At 39.4% G+C, this 23,042-nt stretch overlaps 1 protein-coding gene across 1 annotated transcript; it reads right to left on the bottom strand.

Annotated features, from left to right (window-relative positions):
- Positions 1-395: 395 nt before the first annotated feature.
- nr2f5 (nuclear receptor subfamily 2, group F, member 5) lies at positions 396-14,878 on the bottom strand. Its single transcript, XM_020935579.2, has 4 exons — positions 14,515-14,878; positions 9,409-9,689; positions 5,873-6,119; positions 396-1,405 (listed from the first exon to the last, which is right to left on the bottom strand). Exons 1-4 carry the CDS (start codon positions 14,876-14,878, stop codon positions 1,086-1,088), a joined length of 1,212 nt encoding a protein of 403 aa, XP_020791238.1. The 3' UTR covers positions 396-1,085.
- Between the last annotated feature and the right edge of the window lie 8,164 nt (positions 14,879-23,042).

The raw sequence follows: 23,042 nt of genomic DNA, 5'->3' as shown, positions 1-23,042 counted from the left end.
CGCATGTGCTTCTCTAGTACCTTCCCAGCACTCGTATGAGACTAATGAACAGCTGCTTAATGCTAGATGTAAACTGTATGAAAATAACCTTTAACAACATGATTAAACTTACATGACTAGTCAAAAGTTCGGACACGTCCTCTCATTCAATGTTTTTTATATATATCTATATATATAGATAGATAAATATATGTATATCTATATATATATCTATATATCTATATATCTATATATATATATATATATATATATATATATATATATATATATATATATATATATTTACTACTTTATACATCTTATATACACACAAAAGACATCAAATATATGGAATTATGCAGTAGAGAAAAAAAAGTTACTTTTTTTTTTACATTTTATATTCAAAACTTCAAAGTATCCACCTTTTGTTTTGTCGACAGCACTGCAAGCCCTTGGCTTTCTGCAGTGAGCTTTATGACGTCTCCATTTCACAGCTGGGCCATGTCAGTTTTAGTCTTTTTTTGTTTGTTTGCTCCACTCAGTACTTGCACACTCATGGTTTTAATGCCTTCAGTGATGATCTACAGTGTAAATAATCATGTAAACAAAGAAAAAAACAGAAGAACAAGAAAAATTGTGTCCAAACTTTTGACTGGTTGTCTACGAGAGTGGTTACTGTTTTAGTCTGAATATGGTTTACTTAGACCTGGTTGGCACAGTAAGGCTGAGTGGGTACTAGTGGATTCTAGGAGCACTGTAGTGTGTAAACCACACAAAGACCCTGGGCTCCTGAGTCCCGCCACAGGCTCTTACAGTTCCAGCCTCAGTGCTAACACAAAAAGGTCCAGAGGGCATCTGACTCTTTAAAGGCTTCTGGTGTGAGTGCTGCCCTGTGCTGTTGGCTCAGCTCCAGTGCTGAGTCCACACTGGCCCCCACACAGCAGGCTTCAGTCTAGGGGCCTGACAGCTTTGACCCCAGGGGACCGTGCCTCTGTCCCTGCAGAGGGTCCGGCTCCTGCCCTGGAGGTGAGATGGGCGTGTTCTGGAGGAGTCCTATTGTGTGAGTGGACTGCAGGACGACAGTGAAGGGGGGCCCAGGAGCCTTCTCAGGGGCCGTTCTCATTGTAGTGTAGGGAGAGAGGCCGCTCTCTCTGCACCGGGGGCATGTAGGGCCAGTTATAGCTGGAGCCGGACAGCAGCATGTCCCTGAGTAGGGTCTCTATGGGGGTCTTTCCCACCAGGCGCACAAAAAAGAGCTGCTCGATGACTGGTGAGGACACGATGCGCAGAGAAGGCAGCCGCAGCAGCAGCCGGCCAAAGCGGTTGGGCTGGTTGGGGTACTGATTCCTCACATACTCCTCCAGAGCACACTGGGACTTCTCCTGAATGCTCTCCACATGAGCCACGTCCGACAGCCCCATGGCATCTGCACACATGGCAAAGGGCAGAAGATCAGGACTCCACATGTTTATCACATGTACACAAAGCTCATAGAAATGTAACAGGAGAAAAGACACAAGGACATGGACTACAGAAATCTTTATTCAAAATTCTGCTATGATTTATGCTTTCACCTTTAGGTTTTCCTAAAGACTTTACCACCTGAAAAATACAATGTACATGGTGTGATCTATATAAAGAAACTTGGGCATATTTCCCCCAAAAACAAAGGTACTTTGTGCTGTGTGCACATACTGTGTGAGCCCACCAGGGTACAGACACAGATGCATCCAGAACAGAAAGGCATTATATTACACCACCCGGCCGGCCTGGAGAAGAAAACACATTCTGACCATTGACTGTGTGCATTTTTTTGCCCAAGGACACAATGGCAGTGTGCATTGGTCAGAGGTAGTTGGTAGTTCATGAAATGAACAGTCCCTTTAACCACTGTGCCACTGGGGCCTGTGTGTTTGAGTGTGAAGTGCCAAATCTGCCCTGGGCACTCAGGGTTATGCAGGTCAGAACTACCAGTGTGAAACCCTGATTCTGCTCCCTGTCCCATGCATAATGCAGAGCAGCAGGCTCAAGTGAGGGGCAGAGGGGCATGCTGCAGTGAGGGCAGAGGGGCAGAGGGGCAGAGGGGCATGCTGCAGTGAGGACAGAGGGGCAGAGGGGCATGCTGCAGTGAGGACAGAGGGGCAGAGGGGCATGCTGCAGTGAGGACAGAGGGGCAGAGGGGCAGAGGGGCATGCTGCAGTGAGGACACAGGGGCAGAGGGGAAGAGGGGCAGAGGGGCAGACTGCAGTGAGGGCAGGGCCTGGCCCAAAAAAGCATATATTACTAATGAAAATATAGACGATAAACAATAATATTGAAACTAGTTTAGGGCTATGTTAGGGCCGTGTAATTGGTCACACATTAATAATCATTAAATTGTGATTGCTCAAATTAATTATAAAGAGGTAAAACACAAAGAATACAATCTAAACATGCAGAAACAAACGTGAACCCGGTGGTGACTGTGGGGTGAGGAGGTCATAATTGTTTATGTTGATTGAGGCCAAGCTGGTTAGCTGTAGCGCTGGACCTGCCCTGTCTGACCTGTGTAAACCTGTTAGCGCTGTCCTGCACTGGCTCAGGTTAAAGTGATGTGCCCCAGGACCAGAAAAGCTGCTGTTAATCCTCCAGGCTGACTGTATTTGAGCCGCTGCATCTCTGTTTACTGTAAACGCTCCTTAAAACAAGAAGAGTTCAGCTTGGATGTCTTAACCCTGGTGTCATTTATCCGACTCAAACATATGGTCATGATGAACTGGGTCATAACTGAACTCAAGATGGTTTCCATGGAGATGTTACTGCTATGGCTATGTTCCTCAGTATCACATTAAAGAGGGGGTATTACACTTCTTTTGAGTATGAATTGCACACATTAAACACATTAAATATTTATGTCACCGTGAGACCTTTTATTGTTATGACGATATTCATACTTTTTGCTTTTTCAGCGTTCTCCGAGATAATACAACTGAAGGCACCGCTTTGTATGAAACTATGTTACTCAGGTTAGACTTTAATCTGAGCTTTGTTTTAACACAATCTGACCAGAAAGTTATATTTTAGCTGTAACAACAACATGTGAAATGATTTGTGCTGTTAAACAAGGAGCTCTTCAATAAAAATACAAGCTAGCTAGCATTAGCCAGCAGTTTTTTCAGTTAGCCATTTTCACCTTTTTGTTGAAAATCTAATTCCTAAACAGGACCACGAATGCTCATATTGATCACAAGCTCCTGAAAATGTGCCTTTTAAATCAATGTATATTTTCTTCTCAGACCTTTTCAGGCTGTTTGCATCCACAGCATTCCACTCCCAGTGTGACCCCAGTGTCACTGCAAAGTATCACCCACAGACTGTCTAAAGATGTGGATTAATGGAGAGTGACGTCACCCACAGCACTCAGCACTGCTCAAATGAATCTCGAGATGCTCACCATTACAGTGGCGAATTTGGAACCAGGTTCCATATTAGGAATATGATTTTTTTTGACGGACAAAACAGCGCATCATGCACAGTGGGTTTACACGAACATTTTAAGGCCAAAATAACCAGGCTCAGATAGGGACTGTATCAGACCATTGTGGTGAAGAGGGACCTGAATCAAAAGGCAAAGGTCTTGATTTACCGTCAATCTACGTTCCTCCCTTCACCTATGGCAGGGGTCTCCAACCTTTTTCCTCCTGTGAACTACTTTCTGTAAAACAAAAATGCCAGAGAGCTACTCATTTTAGCGGCCGCCAGAAATTTTGTAAATAGTTCGATGTCTATAAAACATAAAAACCCATTTCCAGTTATCACTGCACAAAATTATTTATCAAAAGTATACATTTAAAAAGGAAACAGGTATTTAATCTATCAAAGTTATTCAACGTAATATGTGTAATTCAGAAATCCCTTGGTGAGCTAGGAGGTGAAGAGCTACTGGCAGCTCAAGAGCAACAAGTTGGAGACCCCTGACCTATGGTCATGAGCTTAGTGCAATGACCGAAAGAACAGGATCGCAGGCACAAGCGTTGAAATGAGTTTCCTCTGCAGGGTGGCTGGGCGCTCCCTTAGAGACAGTGTGAGGAGCTCAGTCACACGGGAGGAACTTGGAGTAGAACTGCTGCTCCTCCAAGTTGAGAGGAGCAGCTGACGTGGCTTGGGCATCTGTTCCGGATGCCTCCTGGACGCCTCCCTGGGGAGGTGTTCCAGGCATGTTCCACTCAGAGGAGGCCCCAGAGAAGAGCCAGGGCACGCTGGAGGGACTGCTGCTCCTGTGACCCAGCACCGGATAAAGAGGAAGAAAATGGATGGATGACGAGGCTCACTGCAGCAGTTACAGAGAGAGAGGCGATAACATTCAAATGTAACTCAATGGGAGCCAGAGGCAGTAGGAGCCGGAGGAGCCTCCATGTTTTGGAACGCAGCGGTTAGCGTGTTAGCTATGTCCATTTATATATCCAGTCTATGGTATCAATAGAATATATCTGTATTAGGACTCAGTAAATCACACATACAGAATGTAGTAAACACAAAATAAACTCTAAATAACTTCAAACTTGTTTTAGCTTCTTCTTCTTTTTTTTTTTTTTTAATAGCTAACCTTTGCTTTGCACCCTGGTTTGCACTATTGCTACGGACCCTGACAATGTGTACATGTGAGGTCAAAACCATCAAGAAGCCGCTTCAAGTATTTGATGTCATCTGTCTAAAATGTATAAAGTAGTAAACATAGAGAAAGAAAAACATTAAACGAGAATGTGTGTCCTAAAACTTTGGCTGGTAGTGTATATTATAGACGTGGACAAAATTATTGGTACCCCTCTGGTAATAAAAGAAACATAAAAAATTTTCACGGGCAAAGTACATCAGTGTCAGATCACACCATCCATCAGTGTTTGAGCCAAAGTGGACTTCATGTGAGGACACCACTGCTGAGAGAAAATCATAAAAAAGTGAGACTAGAATTTGTCACAGTGCAGATTGACAAGTCACAAAGCTTCTGGGAGAATGTTCTTTGGACAGATGAGACAAAACTGGAGTTCTTTGGCAAGACACATCAGCTCTATGTTCACAGATGCAGTAATGAAGCAGACCAAGAAAAGAACACTGTTCCTACTGGGAAACATGGAGGAGGCTTGGTTTTGTTCTGGGGCTGTTTTGCTGCATCTGGCACAGAGTGTCTTGAATCTGTGCAAGGTACAACGAAATCTCAAAACTATCAATGTATTTTGGAACAAAATGTGTTGCCTAGTGTCAGAAAGCTCGGTCTCAGTCGTAGGTCATGAGTCTTCCAACCGGACAATGACCCAAAACACACAGATAAAGACACACAAGAATGACTAAGAACAGAACACTGGACTGTTCTGGAGTGTTCTTCTGTGAGCCCAGATCTCAATTCTACTGAGCATCTGTGAAATGAGCTGAAACATGCATCTGGAGAAGGATCCTTCAAACCTGAGACAACTAGAACAGTTTGCTCATGAGAAATGGGTCAAAATACCTGTTGACCAGAGCAGAAGTCTCACTGACAGTTACAGAAATCGTTTGTTTGCAGAGTTTGCCTTAAAAGGTTTGCAACAAAATATTATGTTAAGGGTAACATCATTTTTGTCCAGGCCAGTTTCATTATTTAGTTTTTTCTAATAATTCAGTTTAACAACAGGTGAAAAACAACGTTTGATTTTTGTTGGACAATTTTCAGTAATTTTTTATTTATTATTGCTTTTCTCAGTTTCAAGTTATTTCAGTGATTAGTGCTGATTTTTCTTTCATTGCCAGAGGGGTACCAACTATTTTGTCCATGACTGTATATGTACTGGGACAAGAAACATTTTACTCAAATACATGGGAACACAGACTGTAGAGTCCTTTTAAGTTGCTCATCTGCGTGAGTGTGTGGTGGTCTGACCTGAGGTGAAGAGCACAATGGACTTGAGGCAGGAGTACTCAGCCGTGTCAACCTGGAGAACCTTGAGCTTCTCCACCTGCTCCTGGAAAACCCGGATGTGGTCCATGAAGGCCACCACGCGCTCCGCAGACATGGGGGAAGCGTGCAGCCCGGCTGCGGCCAAGAGAGGGGCCACGTGCAGGGGCATGGAGCACTGAGCCGCATTCAGGACAAACAGCTCACTCCAGGACATCCGCAGCAGCGCCACCTACACACCAGTAACCATAAGTACAAGTAACATACTCAGTCCCACTATCAACACTTGGATTAACTCCTCATCTTGATTTATTCAGCTGAGTAGTGAGAGTATTAGATTTCACTTGTTTACAGATATACAGAACTGCTTTAAATGTATAACTCAAAGCTAAGTCAAAGTTAAATGGTGGCCAGTATAAGATGAGGTATTACAACACAAAACACCTGTGACCTTTGTAAAATGGTGTACTTTGTTTAGTGTACCTTGTTTTGAAAATGCTATGTTCGCTAAAAACAATGTATTAACATCTGTCATAGTTTTAATCTAATGTTTACATCTTATATGAAAATGTGTTGCTTGGGAACATGGGTGTTGTGGGCTTGTGGGTAAAGTCATGTAAGGATGGTTCAAATAGGGCCAAGGAGAGATTGCTACATTACTCAAACATGCATTGATGGAAATCTAAATCCTCAAGCAGGTTTTTGATTAGGGAACAACATCATAACATGTCAACTCAAAAAGTAGATTTTGCAGAATACAATTTCATTAAAGAAACACTTGATAACTTTTCTGCAACACCTGCTCATCTGCACAGAGATGTTATTATTCTGCCTGAAATCTTTTACAGTACATTCATGACACTGGTGTTTTTATTGCTTAAAAGTACCTTGTTTGTTTCTTTTATCTAATACAGACAATTACAGTGTAAATATGCCAGATTACAGAGGTGGGGACTTGCAAGTCATGACACAGACTCAAGTCAGACCTGAGTCATTATTTTTAGGGCTTGAGACTTGACTTGATAAAATGGACTTGGGACTCGACTCGAAAATATTTTTCGCTTTACAGTTGAAATATGCCGTGCTGAATTTTACAGGAACAAACTGGACCATGTCCCTTCCACTTCTCTATTTGTTACTTTGGATGTAGTAAGCTACAATACAATACAGTATTATTAATATATAATATTAATAAATAATATTACTACATAGAACATGATCCTTCCATTTCAGTGCAGACCACATGACAAAATATCTGGATTTTTAAATCTGAATTCTTTCTATTCTGACTGTAATGATTCACACTAAGATCTTGTCAAGACATTTAAAAAGGGAAAATCTCTACAACTCTTATATAAATATTCATATATAAATATACCATGACTTTTTAAATACAATGCAGCTTAAAAGTCATATAAATTGAAAAAATCTAAAGTCTTGATATGCCTCGAAGCTCAAAACAGATGACTTGGACTTGACTTGAACGTATTTGTATTATAGACATATTTGACTTGGGACTTGACTCAGACTTGAGGTCAAAAACTTGAGACTTACTTGAGACTTGTAAAACAACGCCTTGATCCCACCTCTGCCAGATTATACCAGACTCTTATTTCCATCTATTGTTCCCTCAGTTTAAAGCAATGCTGTGGAACATTCCAGGCAAAGTGGTAACATCTCAAACAGGTGGCAGGAAAAGTTCATCTTTTGCTTGAGTGATAGGTGTGTTGTGCTATGGTTCACATTTTGAAGTTACTATAGTTTCCATGCTCTTTTCATCCTACTGTCATGAGATTACTGTGGTCTGGTCATTTGCACACAACTCCATCTAATGTCTTCACTATACAAGATTAAGATCTAAGTCCCTGTGTTAGTGGGCACCATTACAAAGGAATACACTTCTGTGGTGTAAATAAGTGTTGGCCACTTGTTTTAACAACTTCTTTCAAAATGTACTAACTTTTCCTTATCACATTATTACATGATGAAACCTCAGCTGTGTTACATTTTAGATTATTATTACATACACTGCAGCACTGTTATGTGATTTTGGGTGTCCCTTCTTCTCTTGACCTGTAACCTGCCTTAGTGGGTCCTCTTCATCTCCATGATGATAAATAAAGTTTATTACAATATTCTGGAACTTTCTAAACAATAACCTCTCTGTGGAGACGAGCAGGTGGCAGACAATGTGCATTTGATCTGACAGATTTTTATTTATTTATTTTTTATTTATTTATTTCGGTCACAGGTATATTTTGACATTAATTCACAAACAGTGATATTTAACATACACAGACCGAAAAGGTGCAGGCTGAAGCTTAAGCTTATTATGCCTACCCTTTAAACATTAAACATACCCTTTTACCCATTAAAATCAAATTTCAAATTGTGACTTGGTTTAATGGCGTAGTACCTGTGCTAAATATTTATACTTTTACATCAGTTCAGTGGTGTTTTGTGAAAAGTAAAAAACAAAAAGTTGTGAAATAACTTTGAGCTCTAAAATGGAATCCCTCTACCTATGTCATCAACTGTCATCAATTCTATCCAAAATGCTAATAAATGTTTTGCCATTTATTTTTATTTGTCATAGCCTATATGTAATTGTAATTTGTAATATTTTTGGTCACTGTTAACATTACGGTTGCTAGGTAACATGAAACTACCTCTGCTCCATATCTGCTGCCTGTGTCCAACCAGGACGTAAAATTATACCTTTCACCAAAATTACACACTAGGAAAGCCTAGGCTTTTTTTTCTTTCTTTTTTTTGGTAAAATCTTAAATCTTATGATGTTACCTATATTTTAGAGAAGCAAAGTGTAACCTTCATATGCACTGTAACTTTAACAAATGTACTGTAAACATACATGGGTTTGGAGTAGATTAAAGCAGTGTAATGTTTCCTGCACTCTCCTCGTGTCCTGACATAACGGGCCCAGTGTGCAGGGCTGCAACCATTCGTTCTCTAATCGTGGCTGGTAGACTACAAAAATCATCATAGTTGTAATGTGATCATTGTAATCTCAACTATTACTGTATTTCAGATGACCTTTTTGTTTACTACTTTATACATTTTAGATACATATAGAAGACATCAAATACATGAAGCAAGATATATGGAATTATGTAACAAAAAATGTCAAGTATCCACTCTTTACTCTGTTGACAGCACTGTAAAATCTTAGCCTTTTCTCAGTGAGTTTCATGGTGAAATATGGAAATAACGGTTTTCACTTCACAGCTGTGCCTTGCAAAAGTGCAAACCAGGATTCAAAGCTAAAGTTGGCTAATTTTATTTCCAAATATATCAAAAATCTAAATCAAGTTTAGAGTCATTTTGACTGTATTTTTTGTTTGCTACATTCCACAGGTGTCATTCATAGATCTCATGGCTTCAGTGTGAATCTACAATGTAGCTAATCATAAAAATAATGACAAATAAATGAAAAAGTGTGTTGTGGATGTGTTGAATGCTGAGAGCACTATGACCCTGTGAGCCACAGACACAATCCTGACCTGATCCATGAGTTGCAGGTCTGGGAAAAAGGGTATGTTCTTGGCCCACTCCACGGCAGAGAAGAGGAGGCGTGCGGCCAGCTCGCAGATGTTCTCGATGCCCATCAGGTTGTTTCCCTGCATGCACTGGGCGGGGTAGCGGGAGGCGGGGTAAGGCTCGGCGCGCAGCAGCAGGGACACAAAGCCGGACAGGTATGGCTGAGAGCCGTAGGCCTCGGAGCTGCTGGAGAGATACTGCCCCGGGCTGCTCTGGGAACTGGAGGTACGGCCACGCTGCACCGCTGCAACACACCACGCACCACAGGTTTTACGCTCAATGGTTTCCATGGCAACAACATCAGAAATAAATACAGGAAGTTTCAAACAGTATACATATACAGTATATATATATATATATATATATATATTATTTTTTTTTTGACAAATTAAACATTAATTTAATAAAAATAAATAAATAAATAAAGCTATTGTCATCCATTTTTACTTGTCATCCATTTTTATTTGTCTCGTCATAATTATTAGCAACGACTGAGCCATTCAGACACATTTAGGGCCTTGTTAACATAACAGCTGCAGGTAACAATTATGGAATTAGCTGTACGAATACGCTACTTCTGCAGCCCATGGCCAACCAAGAAGTCAAATGATAAACTTCACAGAAATAATCATTTAAAGTGTTAACTATTTGTTAGCTACATTAACTATTTGTTAGTGAAAACGTACTAAGCTAAGCTATAAATTCATTTTATGTAAAGTCCCTCTAAGCTTGGTTTCTTCTACTATGGCTATGGTTGAGGGCCGTAAGCCTCGTGTGAACAAATTATAATAGTTTAAATTAGAATGAGATTTTAAGGTTCATTTTAAGTAAAGTTTAATTGCACAATAACCCTGCTTTGCCAACTCTGCCAAGCACAAAAATCAGGAGTGAACTTATTTCATAATAATCTTAAAAATAGCAATTTTACAAAATCATGATTATTAAAGCACACCTACACTTTTCAGAGCTTTTAACCATGCTATAATCATTTGCCCCCTCACTGACCTTCTGAAGTTGTATTTGGAGTGATTTGTGCATGAGTAATCTTTAGTCTTATCTTTAGTCTTATTTTCAAGACAACATTTTGCCAATCAACTCACATTTTCACCTCCACACACCAACTGGGACGTATACACTTCATGGTTCAGTTTTATCTTCTTAAATTGGTAGTATACGTAGCAGCACCACATCGCTATTTTGGTACGAATGAAAAAAAAAATCCACTGTGTGATGTTCAGCTATCCACAGAACAGGCTGACTGCACATGGTTTTCAAAGATGGAAGTAAGCAAACTTGTTTCTTTTATTAAGTTGAAGATGAATATTGTGATATAAAATGTGCAAATTATAACATGATGATCATGGGTGTCAGAGATTTGAGCACAATCATTTCAACTTTAAATTCTACTGTTTGGATTATTGTGGTTAGAAATGTTTATTTATAATGTTTTATAATTTATACATAACCACTCACACCAGGACCCTTCACATTCATTCACACTTTTTTGGACTATAAATTGGATTACTTAATTTGATTCTTCTTAATTCTTCAGTTACATTTGTATAGACATCTTATCTCATTTTAATAGATAAAATTATAATAAGAGTTTAAAGCAGATCTATTGTGCTTGTGTCTGATATACAGTGATAATCTATGACACCCATGGATCATTGTTATAATTTGGACATTTTAAATCGCAATATTCATCTAAATAGACATAATAAAAGAAACAAGTGTGCTGATGTCTGTGTTAAACATACATCATCACAGCAAAGCGTTGCATGCTGTGGGCTCCTCATGTGGATATCTGAACGTCACACCAAAGCAGAGCATTTCTTTCATTTCTACCAAAATGACTACCCGTAGTGCATAGGATGGGCAGGAGATGGTCACAAGATGTTCCCATTTGTTATCTTTGAACATGGTTGCAGATGTCATAAAACGTTAGATTACTGTTCTGAGATTTGGTCATGTGCTGCTGTGTCGAACACAAAGGAGCTGCAAATGGTCTAGAATAAGGCAGCTCGATGTGCTCTTGGATGTACATGTAGAACAAATGTAAACTGGACACATTCATTGTTGTCCTGGTTAAAGGTAAAAGAGAGATTCACAGCTTCTCTGCTAAATCTGACAAGAAACATTAATAACTAAATGACCAAATATGCTTTATCAAGAGCTCTGCTTTAGTTCCAGTGGGCACCAATATGAAACAAGACCTGGCACAGAGGGCAGATTCAAATAAAATAAAGTAAAAACAAACCATGGAATGAGCTCTGTAAAATACAAACCAAAAATACAAACCAAAGTCTGCTGGGAAGAATCTACCAAGAGATATTTTTGCAAATATTAAATGTCTATATATATATATATATATATATATATATATATATATATATATATATATATATATATATATATATATATATATATATATACGTTGCTGAATATTAAACCTAAATGGTTAAATGAACTTTATTAATTCCTCAGTGCTCATCACAATTATTGGTCAGCCAGATAATATTGAGATCCCTATAAGAGTAAGGAGACAAAGTAAAAAGTACCACAATGATTTTCAACACACAATAAGAGCTTCTTTTTTATGAACATGTTATATTAACATGTGCTGTTTTGTATTTTGTATTGTTTGTATTATTATTTTGTATTTTGTATTTTTTGTAAATTGTATTTCCTTTGGGATAAATAAAGTATTTATCTAGCTATCTATGTGATGTTACACTAGTTTTCATATAGCCAAACCATTATTCAGGAAAAGTACATGTTAAAAAAAAAAAAAGTTCATGTAATTTTCTTCATTTTATATGTAAAATGAATTTGTATCTTTGCAAAGCTTTTGGGGGCAGGAGTGCTACTTGGATATGTAAAAATTGTGCAGAATTCTCCTTTTGGTGCTCTTCAGTGTAGGGACCAGTCTCAAATAAAGAGTAGGAAAACAAAAAAACTCAGGCACTCAAAAAGTACAAAATATTTTTGTTTTGTTTTGTTTTATTTTGTTTTTCTACTTTGAATTTGTATCTTCACAGACTGTAGGGAAAAACACTTCACCCTCACCATGACCTTAGCACGACTCACGAGTCAGGAGGCATTCATGTGCACTTGTGTTTATGAAGAGCTTTTGAAACTGTGAAACATTAGAATAGACAAAAACTAAACTCAGGTCAGAGTACAGTTTATACAGATAGAAATCCAGAAAAATCCATACTATTAAAAAAAAAAACATGAGTCACTAATTGTTCAGAGTAATTATTAAGCCATTTAGTATTTTTAGAATACTTTTTTGTGTATTCAAAACGATCTGTCAGTACATTTTGATTTGAAAATAAGAAGAAACAAATATACAGAAAAATGCATTCCTTGGCCCTGAATCAGCTAATGATAATCAAAATAATGTTTCTACGTTTTACTCATGGTCATTTAGTTGAAGTCTATGGATGTTTGAAGGGAAACAGGGGAGAGGTAAAAATGTTATATTTAGAGAGATTATTTTGAAACTTGTAGTTTACTCACATAAAAAGTAAGAAATAAATGTATACACATTTTTTATCATGTAACATTTTCATATTTAATAAAAAAAATGTGTGTAAAATGACTCAAATCGACCATTTTTGGAACATTCAAAAAAGGAACATGAAAACAACAAATTTAAATTTCTTGCTTCTTTTTGTTGCTATATTAGATACTAAAACATATACAAAGGGGATTTTGTAGGGAATATCAAACATCCGGTATGTTTTGTAAGTGATTCAGTGGCCTATTATTAATTTACATGTTTTTACATGTTAAATGTGTGTAGACTAGGATAGCCCATTTTAGTTCGGCCTATAATCTTTTATAAACTCAATGGAAACTCACTCCATGTTTTCCACATTCCCAGGCAAAGGGAAATATGTAAGAATAAAATAAAGGCTGCAGAGTTGAGCGCGAGTGCAGACAGCGCGGAGGGGCTGACCGCGGAGTGATCTGCACTTGTAAACAGACATAATCGGCTAATTTATTGGAGCATACGAGGAGTAAAGATTGTTTCAGTCTCTTGCGCTGCTGTAGGGGAGATACATTATAACATTGAAACCGTAAGATTTTTGGACAGTTAAAGCACAAGCTTGAACACAATTACAAGCTTTAACTGTGTTCATCGGATTGGATTTGTTTCCAATCCGCTGAACACAGCGCGTCACCAACAGCTTTACAGACAGGCACCTGATTTTCCTTAATCTTTTCAGAGAGCATTTAATGAATATTATATAAATAAAAGATACAATAGTTTATATATGTAACACGAGTCTTGTGCGTGACTGGCGTATGACCCGCGCAGTCGGTCTGAGTCAGGCCCGTAGCGTGAACTGACCCGAGCCGAGCCAGGGCAGACTGTCGCTGGAGAAGGCGCACATTAGTAAAAGATCATTTCACAGACTGAGCTCCGGGAGGATTTGATGCGTTTTAATCCGTGACCTGAGATGCACTGTGCGCGCCCTGACGCACTCGCGGCTCTGTGGGACCTCTCACCGGAACACACGCACCCAACTTCACTTATTCATTCAGAAATACACAGGACTATTTCTCCTAATGTAGCCTGCCTTTTGTTTTGTTTTTTGTTTGTTTGTTTGTTTTTTCAGATGGAACTTTCAACAGTACTGTTACACTTATATGTCCTTGTGCGTCACGGATAAAATAATGTTTATTTTTAATGACAAAATACATGTATAATTTTAATTAGTTTAGCTAATTTGGTTATAAAACGTCTAAAGCGGCAAAAACTCAGTGAGTGTGTGATTCGGGGGCGTTCGCTCTGACAGGACATGAAGTAGCCGAGCTGTGGAGACGCGAGGACAAAGAGCGGCTCCACATGTTCGGTGAAGCGCTCTTCTGTGGCTCTCGGTACCGCTCGAGACGGTGTAAAAGCGTAAACATCTGCGTAAAAGATAACACGGTGCTCGTGTACTTTTTCCACATAGCGGGTGTGGGTTAAAGGTGTAGAAGACACCGCTGTTTCTTGGACCTGGAACTTTTTCCTTCGGAGCGTTCACAAAGTTGTCCGAGAAGAGCGCTCTTACCTTCTCTCCTCATTCCCACTTTGATGCACTTCTTGAGGCGGCAGTACTGGCACTGGTTCCGGTGGTGCTGGTCAATAGGACAGTCCCGGTTGCCGCGGCACGTGTATGACAGGTTCCTCCGCACGGAGCGTTTGAAGAAGCTCTTACAGCCCTCACACGTGAACTGCCCATAGTGCTTCCCACTGGACTTGTCACCGCACACCATGCAGTCCACGTTGGGGATTTTGTCCCCGGAAAGAGCGTCCGTGCCTGGGGTAGATCCGCTGGGCGTCCCAGGGCCCCCCGCGGACTCCGGGCCGCATATCTGCAGCTGCGCGGCGGGGTCCTGGATGTTCTCTTGCCACTGGTTTACTACCATTGCCATGCTCTCTCAGTCCTCCGTGTGTTCGTCTCAAAGAGTCACAAAATCCGTGTGTGGTTCCTACTCTGCCAGCCTAAGTCCCCGTGGTTCGTCTAAACGTGATTCAAGGTTTGAGTGTTCAGAAAACTGTTGTCTTGTAGAGTTTGAAAACCATATTTCAACAATAAAAACGCAAATGTAAGTCTACTGCTTGCTAAGATGAAATTTCACAGACCAATATTATGCTTTCTGACGAACAAAATTTCAAATAATGATCAATGTGTGTTATCATTTCCATAATCTACCCCAAAAGCACAATATTTCTTCTTCTTCACCTCAATTGAAATAGACTTAATGCATTCTGGACTTTTTAATTTTGACTCATCTAGTGACGCATTGGACACTTTAAATATCTGAATCCTTTCCTTATTTCAAGCCCATTATTGTTTCTTCAGGTCATCTTGTTTGAGAGAGGTGGCTGAGATGTGCTGGATTTTACCTCGTGGGTGAAGTCTGAAAGGTCTTGTCATGATCAAACGTACAAGCCGCAGAGTATCTACATTCGCAGTTCTTACATTGTTGAGTCTTCTTCTTTTCTGAGTTCCGAGTTTGTGGCATTCAGGCAAAAAGCTTTATCCATTGCGATTGCCAAAGATCAATTCAAGACTGCCCGTTTCTGAATTCAGATCTTTCTAGTGCACAAATGGGGCATCCAAGTGTCTTCAATCTTGCAATAAAATCTTGCATCTTTTACTGTTTAAACTGTAACTGTTTTTTGAATTCTCTCTCCAGTAAAAAAATCTGTTAATATTTTAGAAGAAAAAAAATCCACCATTTCAGTCCATTCTGATTGGATTTATAATTAGCTAAGTCTCATGGGCAATGTGATGACCAATTATGTGTTCAAATTAATCTTCAATTAATCTGGAGGTTGTGACTTGGGAAAATAGAAAGGCTAATATCAAGAGATAAAAAAGAGATTTCTGAAACCTTCATTGAAATAAAAGCAAACACTAGGCCCATTTGAATGAATCATATTTTTGCATCAGTATATGTGTGTTATTTAAGGTAATGTACCAGATTTAACTTAAGAACAGGACAGAAAAATAGCAGGTTTATTATAAATGTTTTTGCAGTGGTCCAAAGTTATTCTACCTTATGCATTCTGACATTCATAAGCTTCACCACCATGAGACCAAGAGTGGAGTTTCACCATGATGGTGAAGCTAACAACAACTACTGTATTTAAGCGAGTGGCTGATTGGGACAGTAGGAGAGCGACTGGAAACAGTGGTCTGATTGGACAGATTCATGCTGCTGAGGGCTGCTTTCCAGAGCGTTCATTTTTTGTTAAAGGGTTTAAATTTGATTTATGAGTTAAACCCCAAAGCGTTGGGGCGTGCGCCTGTTTGATGGCCGTTACACATAATTATTAGCCCATTGACTGACGAGTGCACGTTATTGGGTCAACGCATTTCATTACAACAGGCAGTCAGATTTACATCAGATCTCCAGATTTTGATTTAGGCACACTAACATAAACTAGGAATCTATAAAAGTATTTTCAACAGTATATAATAGAGGAAGGAGGTAGGTCATTTAAAAAAAAAAAAATCTAAGGCTGCTTTAAGGACAAATGGCGTTGACTTTGAGTTGTACTGTCCACTCCAATCACGGTGACCCGGTGTAGCGTTTTCAAACTACCCCCTTCAAAAACTAGAAAAGCACTCAGAGAGCGCAGACCTCGCCAAGGACTACCCCCATTTTTATATAATTGATGATAAAATCAGTCCTTCTGGATCAGTCCGGATCAGCCTTTTATGAAGAAGATCCAGATTCATCCACCCTGAGTGAAATTTCATGGGGTTGTCAATAATAAACCGAATATTGAGAAACTAACATTTTGGCCCCATTTACCACAGATGTTAACTAAAATTTCAAAGCGATCCAGAATCCAGGATTTCTTCCGGATCACCCCAAAATGAAATCAGTTTTTCCTTTTTACATTTCCAACAAATCCTGAAAATTTCATCAAAATCGGTCCATAATTTTTTGAGTTATGTTGCTCACAGACAAACAAACAAACAAACAAACAAACAAACAGACAAACAGACAAACACCGGCAAAAACATAACCTCCTTGGCGGAGGTAATTACCGGGGGTTAGGGTTAGGGGTTGGGGTTAGGGTTAAGGGGGGTAGCTTGAAACCATTTTGAAAAATTACCGGGGGGGGTAATTTCAAACCAGCTCAAGCTACCCCCCCTAGTACCCCCAAAACCGGGGGTAGTTTGAAACCTTTACACCGGAGTCAAATAAAGTCCAAATCCAACAAAATGTAATGTAGCACAGGGTCTACGGTGGAACAGAAACAGCAGTGAGAGTAGCACATGCCACTCACTAATATGTGCTTAGACTGGGATGTAACAGGAAACTATTTAAATCTCAAGTAGAGCTATTCATTGTGTCCCACAGTCTTCACACACAAATCATTTACCACGTATTTTACCAAAACTGAAATTATAGCTGGAAAACATGTTTATTTGGGCTTATTATTCAGGCTATCCTGTGTTTTCTCTTTGCACTAGAGTGTGTTTAGTCATGGATCAAATATCTAAGTTCTATGATGACTAAATTTAGATGCTAAACCAAAGAAATGCTACTGCTTTTCCTAGGATGTCAGACAGTACGGAATAAAATTGACCAGTCTCCATTAAGACGCACAGGAGATGTCACCGGGCTAACTTGTGGAAAGGTGACCCCCACTCACGGTATGAATGCATGTATTGGAAGGTCATTTTAGAAATAAAATACCTGCAAATGAATAAATGAAAGGCAGATGAGACTTAAAGTGTGAAACATTCGGGACAAAGCCATTATTATTACACCTGAACATTTGCATACTGCACTTTTAAAGTGCCCATATTTCTGATCTATATTATAATGTTTTCTCATTAAAAACAGACCTGGACTTGTGTTTTGTTTCATTCACATGTTTAACACACAAACCCTGCACATTTAAGCTGAGTTCATTTCTCTCATATGGAAAACACTCCACCTTGTGATGTCATGTGGTAATACAGGAAGTGCTACACTGTTTTTAAAATGTATACACCTTCATGGAACCATTTTGAATGAAATCGGCTTTTGAATTGCTGAACATTACAGAACTTAAGGTTAAAGGTAGTGGCTTACTGCTTCATGGTGTCAAAAGGAGCGTTTTTGGAGGTTGGAGAACATTTTGGAGAGAGTAAATAATTTTTTTTTTTTTTTTGTTAAAGCTCTCAGTTTTGCGTAATATAGGAGGACACAATTTTAGTAATTCCATTTCAGAAATATAGCTTTTCTGGCCAATATGGGTCTGTCGGCATTATGGTGACTTATTAAGTCGTACTATCCATGATATGGGTTGTCTGTCAGTTGTCAGTGGGCAATGTAAAGATGACAGATGTCCATTCTGTCTGTCTGTCTGTCTCTGGTCTCTGTCTGTGGGTTCTGGGTTGGTCATTCTCTGCCTGTGTCTGTCGTTGGTCTGTCTGTCTGGTCTGTGGTCTGTCTGTGGGTCTGTCTGTCTGTGGGTTCTGTGTGTGGGTCTGTGGGTCTGGGTCTGTGGGTCTGGTCTCGGTCTGGTCTGTCTGTGGTCTGTCTGTCTGTCTGTGTGGGTCTGTGGGCTGTCTGTCTGTCTGTGTGGGTCTGTGGTCTGTCTGGTCTGTGGGTCTGTGGTCGTCTGTCTCTGGTCTGTCTGTGGGTCTGTTGTGGTCTTCTCTCTGTGAGTTCTGTCTGTGGGTCTGGTCGTCTGTCTGGTCTGTCACAGAGTGTTGTCAGTGTCACAGAGAGAACTCAGCCTAAGGATGAAGGTTTGTGTGTTTAAAAATGGTGATTTAAACAGAACACAAACCCAAGGTTCTGATCGAAGGAAACTACATCTACAACATGCAATATTTTTACAATCTGAAATGAATTAATGAGTATATGTTTAGGTAAAAAAAAAAAAAAAAAAAAAAAAAAAATATATATCATATATTATAAATATATAATTATAATATAGAATATATATAGAGAGAGAGACACACTGAAGAGAGTCTGGCGAGTTTGGCTCATTTCTTGAGATCATGAATTATCAAAAATTTTACATGGAACAATGTCTCCAAATACTACCTGTATTGCATTGGTTGTCTCACAACAAAATGACATTTCAAATCTCCAAACCACCTGTTTTCATCATTCTCACTGTAAAATGTCTTAGTACATGTTCAAGTGTCAGTTCATTTTGCAAATGGTTCTGTACAGTTCCAATGAGTCCAGTTACACACAATGAGAGTGCCACGTTTAGCTACATTGTTCTCCCAAAAATGTAGCTTTGATTTCACTGTCTGAGAATGTCATGCCACTTCACAATAGCGCTTTAACTTGTCAAAATTAGTCAAGAACATGATACTATGAACACCATATATAATATAATATATAATTATAATATATATATTTTTTTTTTTTTTTTTTTTTTCTTTTGAACATTTGATACATTCATGACAAATATTGACAGTTAGGTGAATTTACAGTTTTTTTTTTCTGTTGGTTTGGCTCATTTCTTGAAACAGAAATTACATTCTTAAAACTATAAAATCATTTGGCCAAACAGTCTGATAGTTCTGCACAACATTACAGCTCACAGCAAAAGCTCATATCTCTACTTTGGCAATAAAGTACAAGATTGTAATAAAGTTATAATAATGTGGTAATTACTCTTTTAATTGTACAGTTGTGCTCTTGTACTAGACTAGTAGAGTGTCCACTGATCAACAGGTTGACAGTGCAATTCCAGTTTCCAAAGATGAATGCTGTTGTTATGTCCTTGGGCAAGACACCTAACCCACCATACCCCCATAGTGTCTCCCCCAGCTGTCCCCCAGTGTCTGCAAATGCAGTGTGTTGTGTGTGCGTGTGCGTGTGTGTGTGTGTGCATATGTGTGCGTGTGTGTGTGTGCATGTGTGTGTGTGTGTGAAATGTGTGTGTGTGTGTGTGCGTGTGTGTGCATGTGGGGTGTGTGCGTGGTGCATGTGTGTGTGTGTGGTGTGCGTTGTGTGTGCAGTGTGTGTGTGTGTGTGCGTGGGTGCATGTGCGTGCGTGTGTGTGCATGTGTGTGTGCGTGTGTGCGTGTGTGTGTGTGCGCATGTGTGTGCGTGTGTGTGCATGTGTGTGTGTGTGTGTGCATGTGCGTGTGTGTGTGTGTGCATGTGCGTGCGTGTGTGTGTGCATATGTGTGCGTGCGTGTGTGTGCGTGTGTGTGTGTGTGTGTGTGTAAAGAGTTTTAAGTGCCTTGAAGATAGAAAAGTGCTACATAAATGTGACATTTTTGCATTTATTTTTTGTATTGAAGTGCAAAAAATAATATATAAATACATTATGTATATTGTATTATATAAGTATTATATCAGGTGAACTAATTTTAGCTAGCAAACAATAAAATTTCACCACCATCAGCTTTGAGCAAAATACAGTGGGCAATGGCAAAATTCACTCAGTCAAAGCTGCAATAATTTCATGTCCTTAATATCAAAATCCCTCCCCAAAGTTCAGTGGATTTCCCATAGGCAAAGGTAAGATGTGATTGAGATAGATAGTCCCCTGGTTGACAGTCAGTAATCATATGCAAGGGTTGTGCAAAGTTCATTACTTACATTTAAGTAGATGTAGAAGTTGTAGAATGAGAACAATGGAGCAACAGGTTTAGGGTTTGTGTCTCCTACACAGTACTTAGAACTGTGTTGAATGGTAAATACAACACAAGGCACGCGTGACATCCATCATCAGAGTCCCAAAGACATGGACAGAGACGTGGACGGCAGAGGAGCAAGCTGGTCACATGAGCGTCAGGGGGTCTTTCCCTTTCCGCTGCTCGAGCTTTGGGCCTGATTAGGAACTGAAGTGTGGGAGGATTTATCTGTTCCGGACTGCAGATTTATTCATGTATTTGTTTATGTGGTGCTGGGGTCTCACTGGGGTCTTGCTGAGATCACGCAGAGGTCACGCTCAGGCCCGTTACTCATGCACAGTGATGGGAGAGAGGCCTGCTGCATGTGATGACTGTGCAGACTTCGGCCCCTCTCTGTCTGCTGAGCTCTCACCTCTCACCCTTACATTCCCAAAATTGGCTACTTTCATTTAACACTTATTTTGTTATGTGTTCAACTCTGGCCTGTGCAGAGATGGATGGTGCTATCTTTTTGGCTCCAGACAGTTTTTATCCACATAACTTTTATTTATTAATGTCTAGTTCCTATTTTTGCATGGCTTTACGACATTGCCTATGTGTGTGGGTGAATCCATTTGTTATTTTGTAGTAGCAGAGCAGCAGAGCTCAGTGGAAGAGCATTTGCCCTCAGACCTGAAGGTCGGTGCTTCCATCCCAGCTCCCACTAGTTCACGCTGCTGTAGTTAGCTTAGGGGTCATTCCACATCAAATCTCCGAATGCCCCCGCTTGACCATCTCAGATTTGACTGAAAAAATTCTAGGTGGTTCGTACACTTTCCAATAGGAAAAGTCCCAAATGATGATGATGATCGTGTTCTGCCTTATTTTTGCCAAACACAATTCAGGAATATTACAGCAAAATATCTAAAAGAATGAAGAGTTGAAATAATTTGCAATAGTTGAGTAATCAAATGAAACATTTTGTTGAGTTTAAGCTGTGTGTTTTCTTTGCTTCTGAAAGTGCCTTCTTAGTCCATGAATGCTCTGCATGTATACAGACGCCACATTTTCAAAAAGTTATTTTGCGAAAATAAGGCAGAACACCACCACAAATTTTGGATATGTAAAAAACAGACATCTATTCTTTCTAAAACGGCCCATTGTCCATGTCCATGTCTGGTCCATGTTGGTGGGTGCTGTCATTTTTTTGGTATAGCATGGTAAAGATGGCACCAAATAAATTTTTTCCATTTTTAATGTCTTGTAGAGCGGAGGCCCAGTTTTAAAATACAAAGTACACAGCATGTGTGGGAAGGTGTATGTTCAATAACAAACCTCTGTCTTTCCACAGTCCTTCAAAGATGCCCTCAGTTTTGAAGAGTAGAATTTTCAAGGAAATTCACGCCCCCAGATATCTGTGACACATCAAAAGCACATGTGTAAAAGTCCAGATTCTAGAACTTTTGCCAAATTTTAACCTGTGAAAATGGAAAAGGACCTACCTTAAATAGTTTTTAGATACAGCAATCTAAAAGTGGTGCCTCAGAAAACTCTGCTCAAAACATGTCAGGGGGGAGTTAACAAAATATTTTTAATGACAAAACTATATGGAGCTGGGAGCTAAAATTTGGGACTTTTCCTATTGGAAAGTGTGTGAAGCTCCTAGAATTTTTTCAGTAAAATCTGAGATGGTCAAGCGGGGGCATTCGGAGATGTGGCGTGGAATGACCCTTAGGCAAAACACTTTTTGAACTTTGTCTATGTGTGAATGTGTTGTATTGGCCCCAGAGCAGCTGTGTGAGCCACAGTACATGAAGTAGTAACACATGCCTTTACAATACCTTATGTACTAAAGTTAGGGATGCACGATAATGTGATCGAATATCGGGCTTTAACTGTCTGTAATAAGACTATTTACAGGCAGATTTTTCTTCCAATGAAGATGTTCAGTACCGATTTAAAGGATAAATAACAGTTGCCATATTCGATCTTGTGAGTAATAAGTTCACTGTGTTTTGAGTAAATAAGAGCCATTTTCCATATCCCTAATATATAATAGTATATTATAATAGTATTATGATGTACTGTAATGTAATCTCCATATTACATCACTGGACCACTGGACCTCAGTGAGTAATCATAATTAACAGTTCATCAAATTGACTATCAGTGTTGGGAAGGTGACTTTTAAAATGTATTCCCCTTATAGATTACAAATTACATACACCAAAATGTAGTTTGTAACATAATCCATTTAGTTACTTAGGGTGAGGAATGTAATCTGAATACTTTGGATTACTTGATATTGTCATGCTTTTTAAAACTACATGGATGTAGTGACCACATCCAGCAAATTCTTGTTTGTTCTCTTCAAATTGTCTGTTGAGCCCAAGTCTCCATGAATAAGCAACTGTTTGCTGTCGAGTAGCGAAGACTAGGATCTTAACATAAGATGTTTTGTCTGCTAAAAGACAATAGTCCAGTCTTTCCCTAACCAT

The sequence above is a fragment of the Boleophthalmus pectinirostris genome, unplaced genomic scaffold, assembly GCF_026225935.1.
Source record: "Boleophthalmus pectinirostris isolate CB_2022bp ecotype Guang Dong unplaced genomic scaffold, ASM2622593v1 HiC_scaffold_6, whole genome shotgun sequence".
NCBI classification, from domain to species: Eukaryota; Metazoa; Chordata; class Actinopteri; order Gobiiformes; family Gobiidae; genus Boleophthalmus; species Boleophthalmus pectinirostris.
This window is presented reverse-complemented; position numbering and strand designations above follow the sequence as displayed.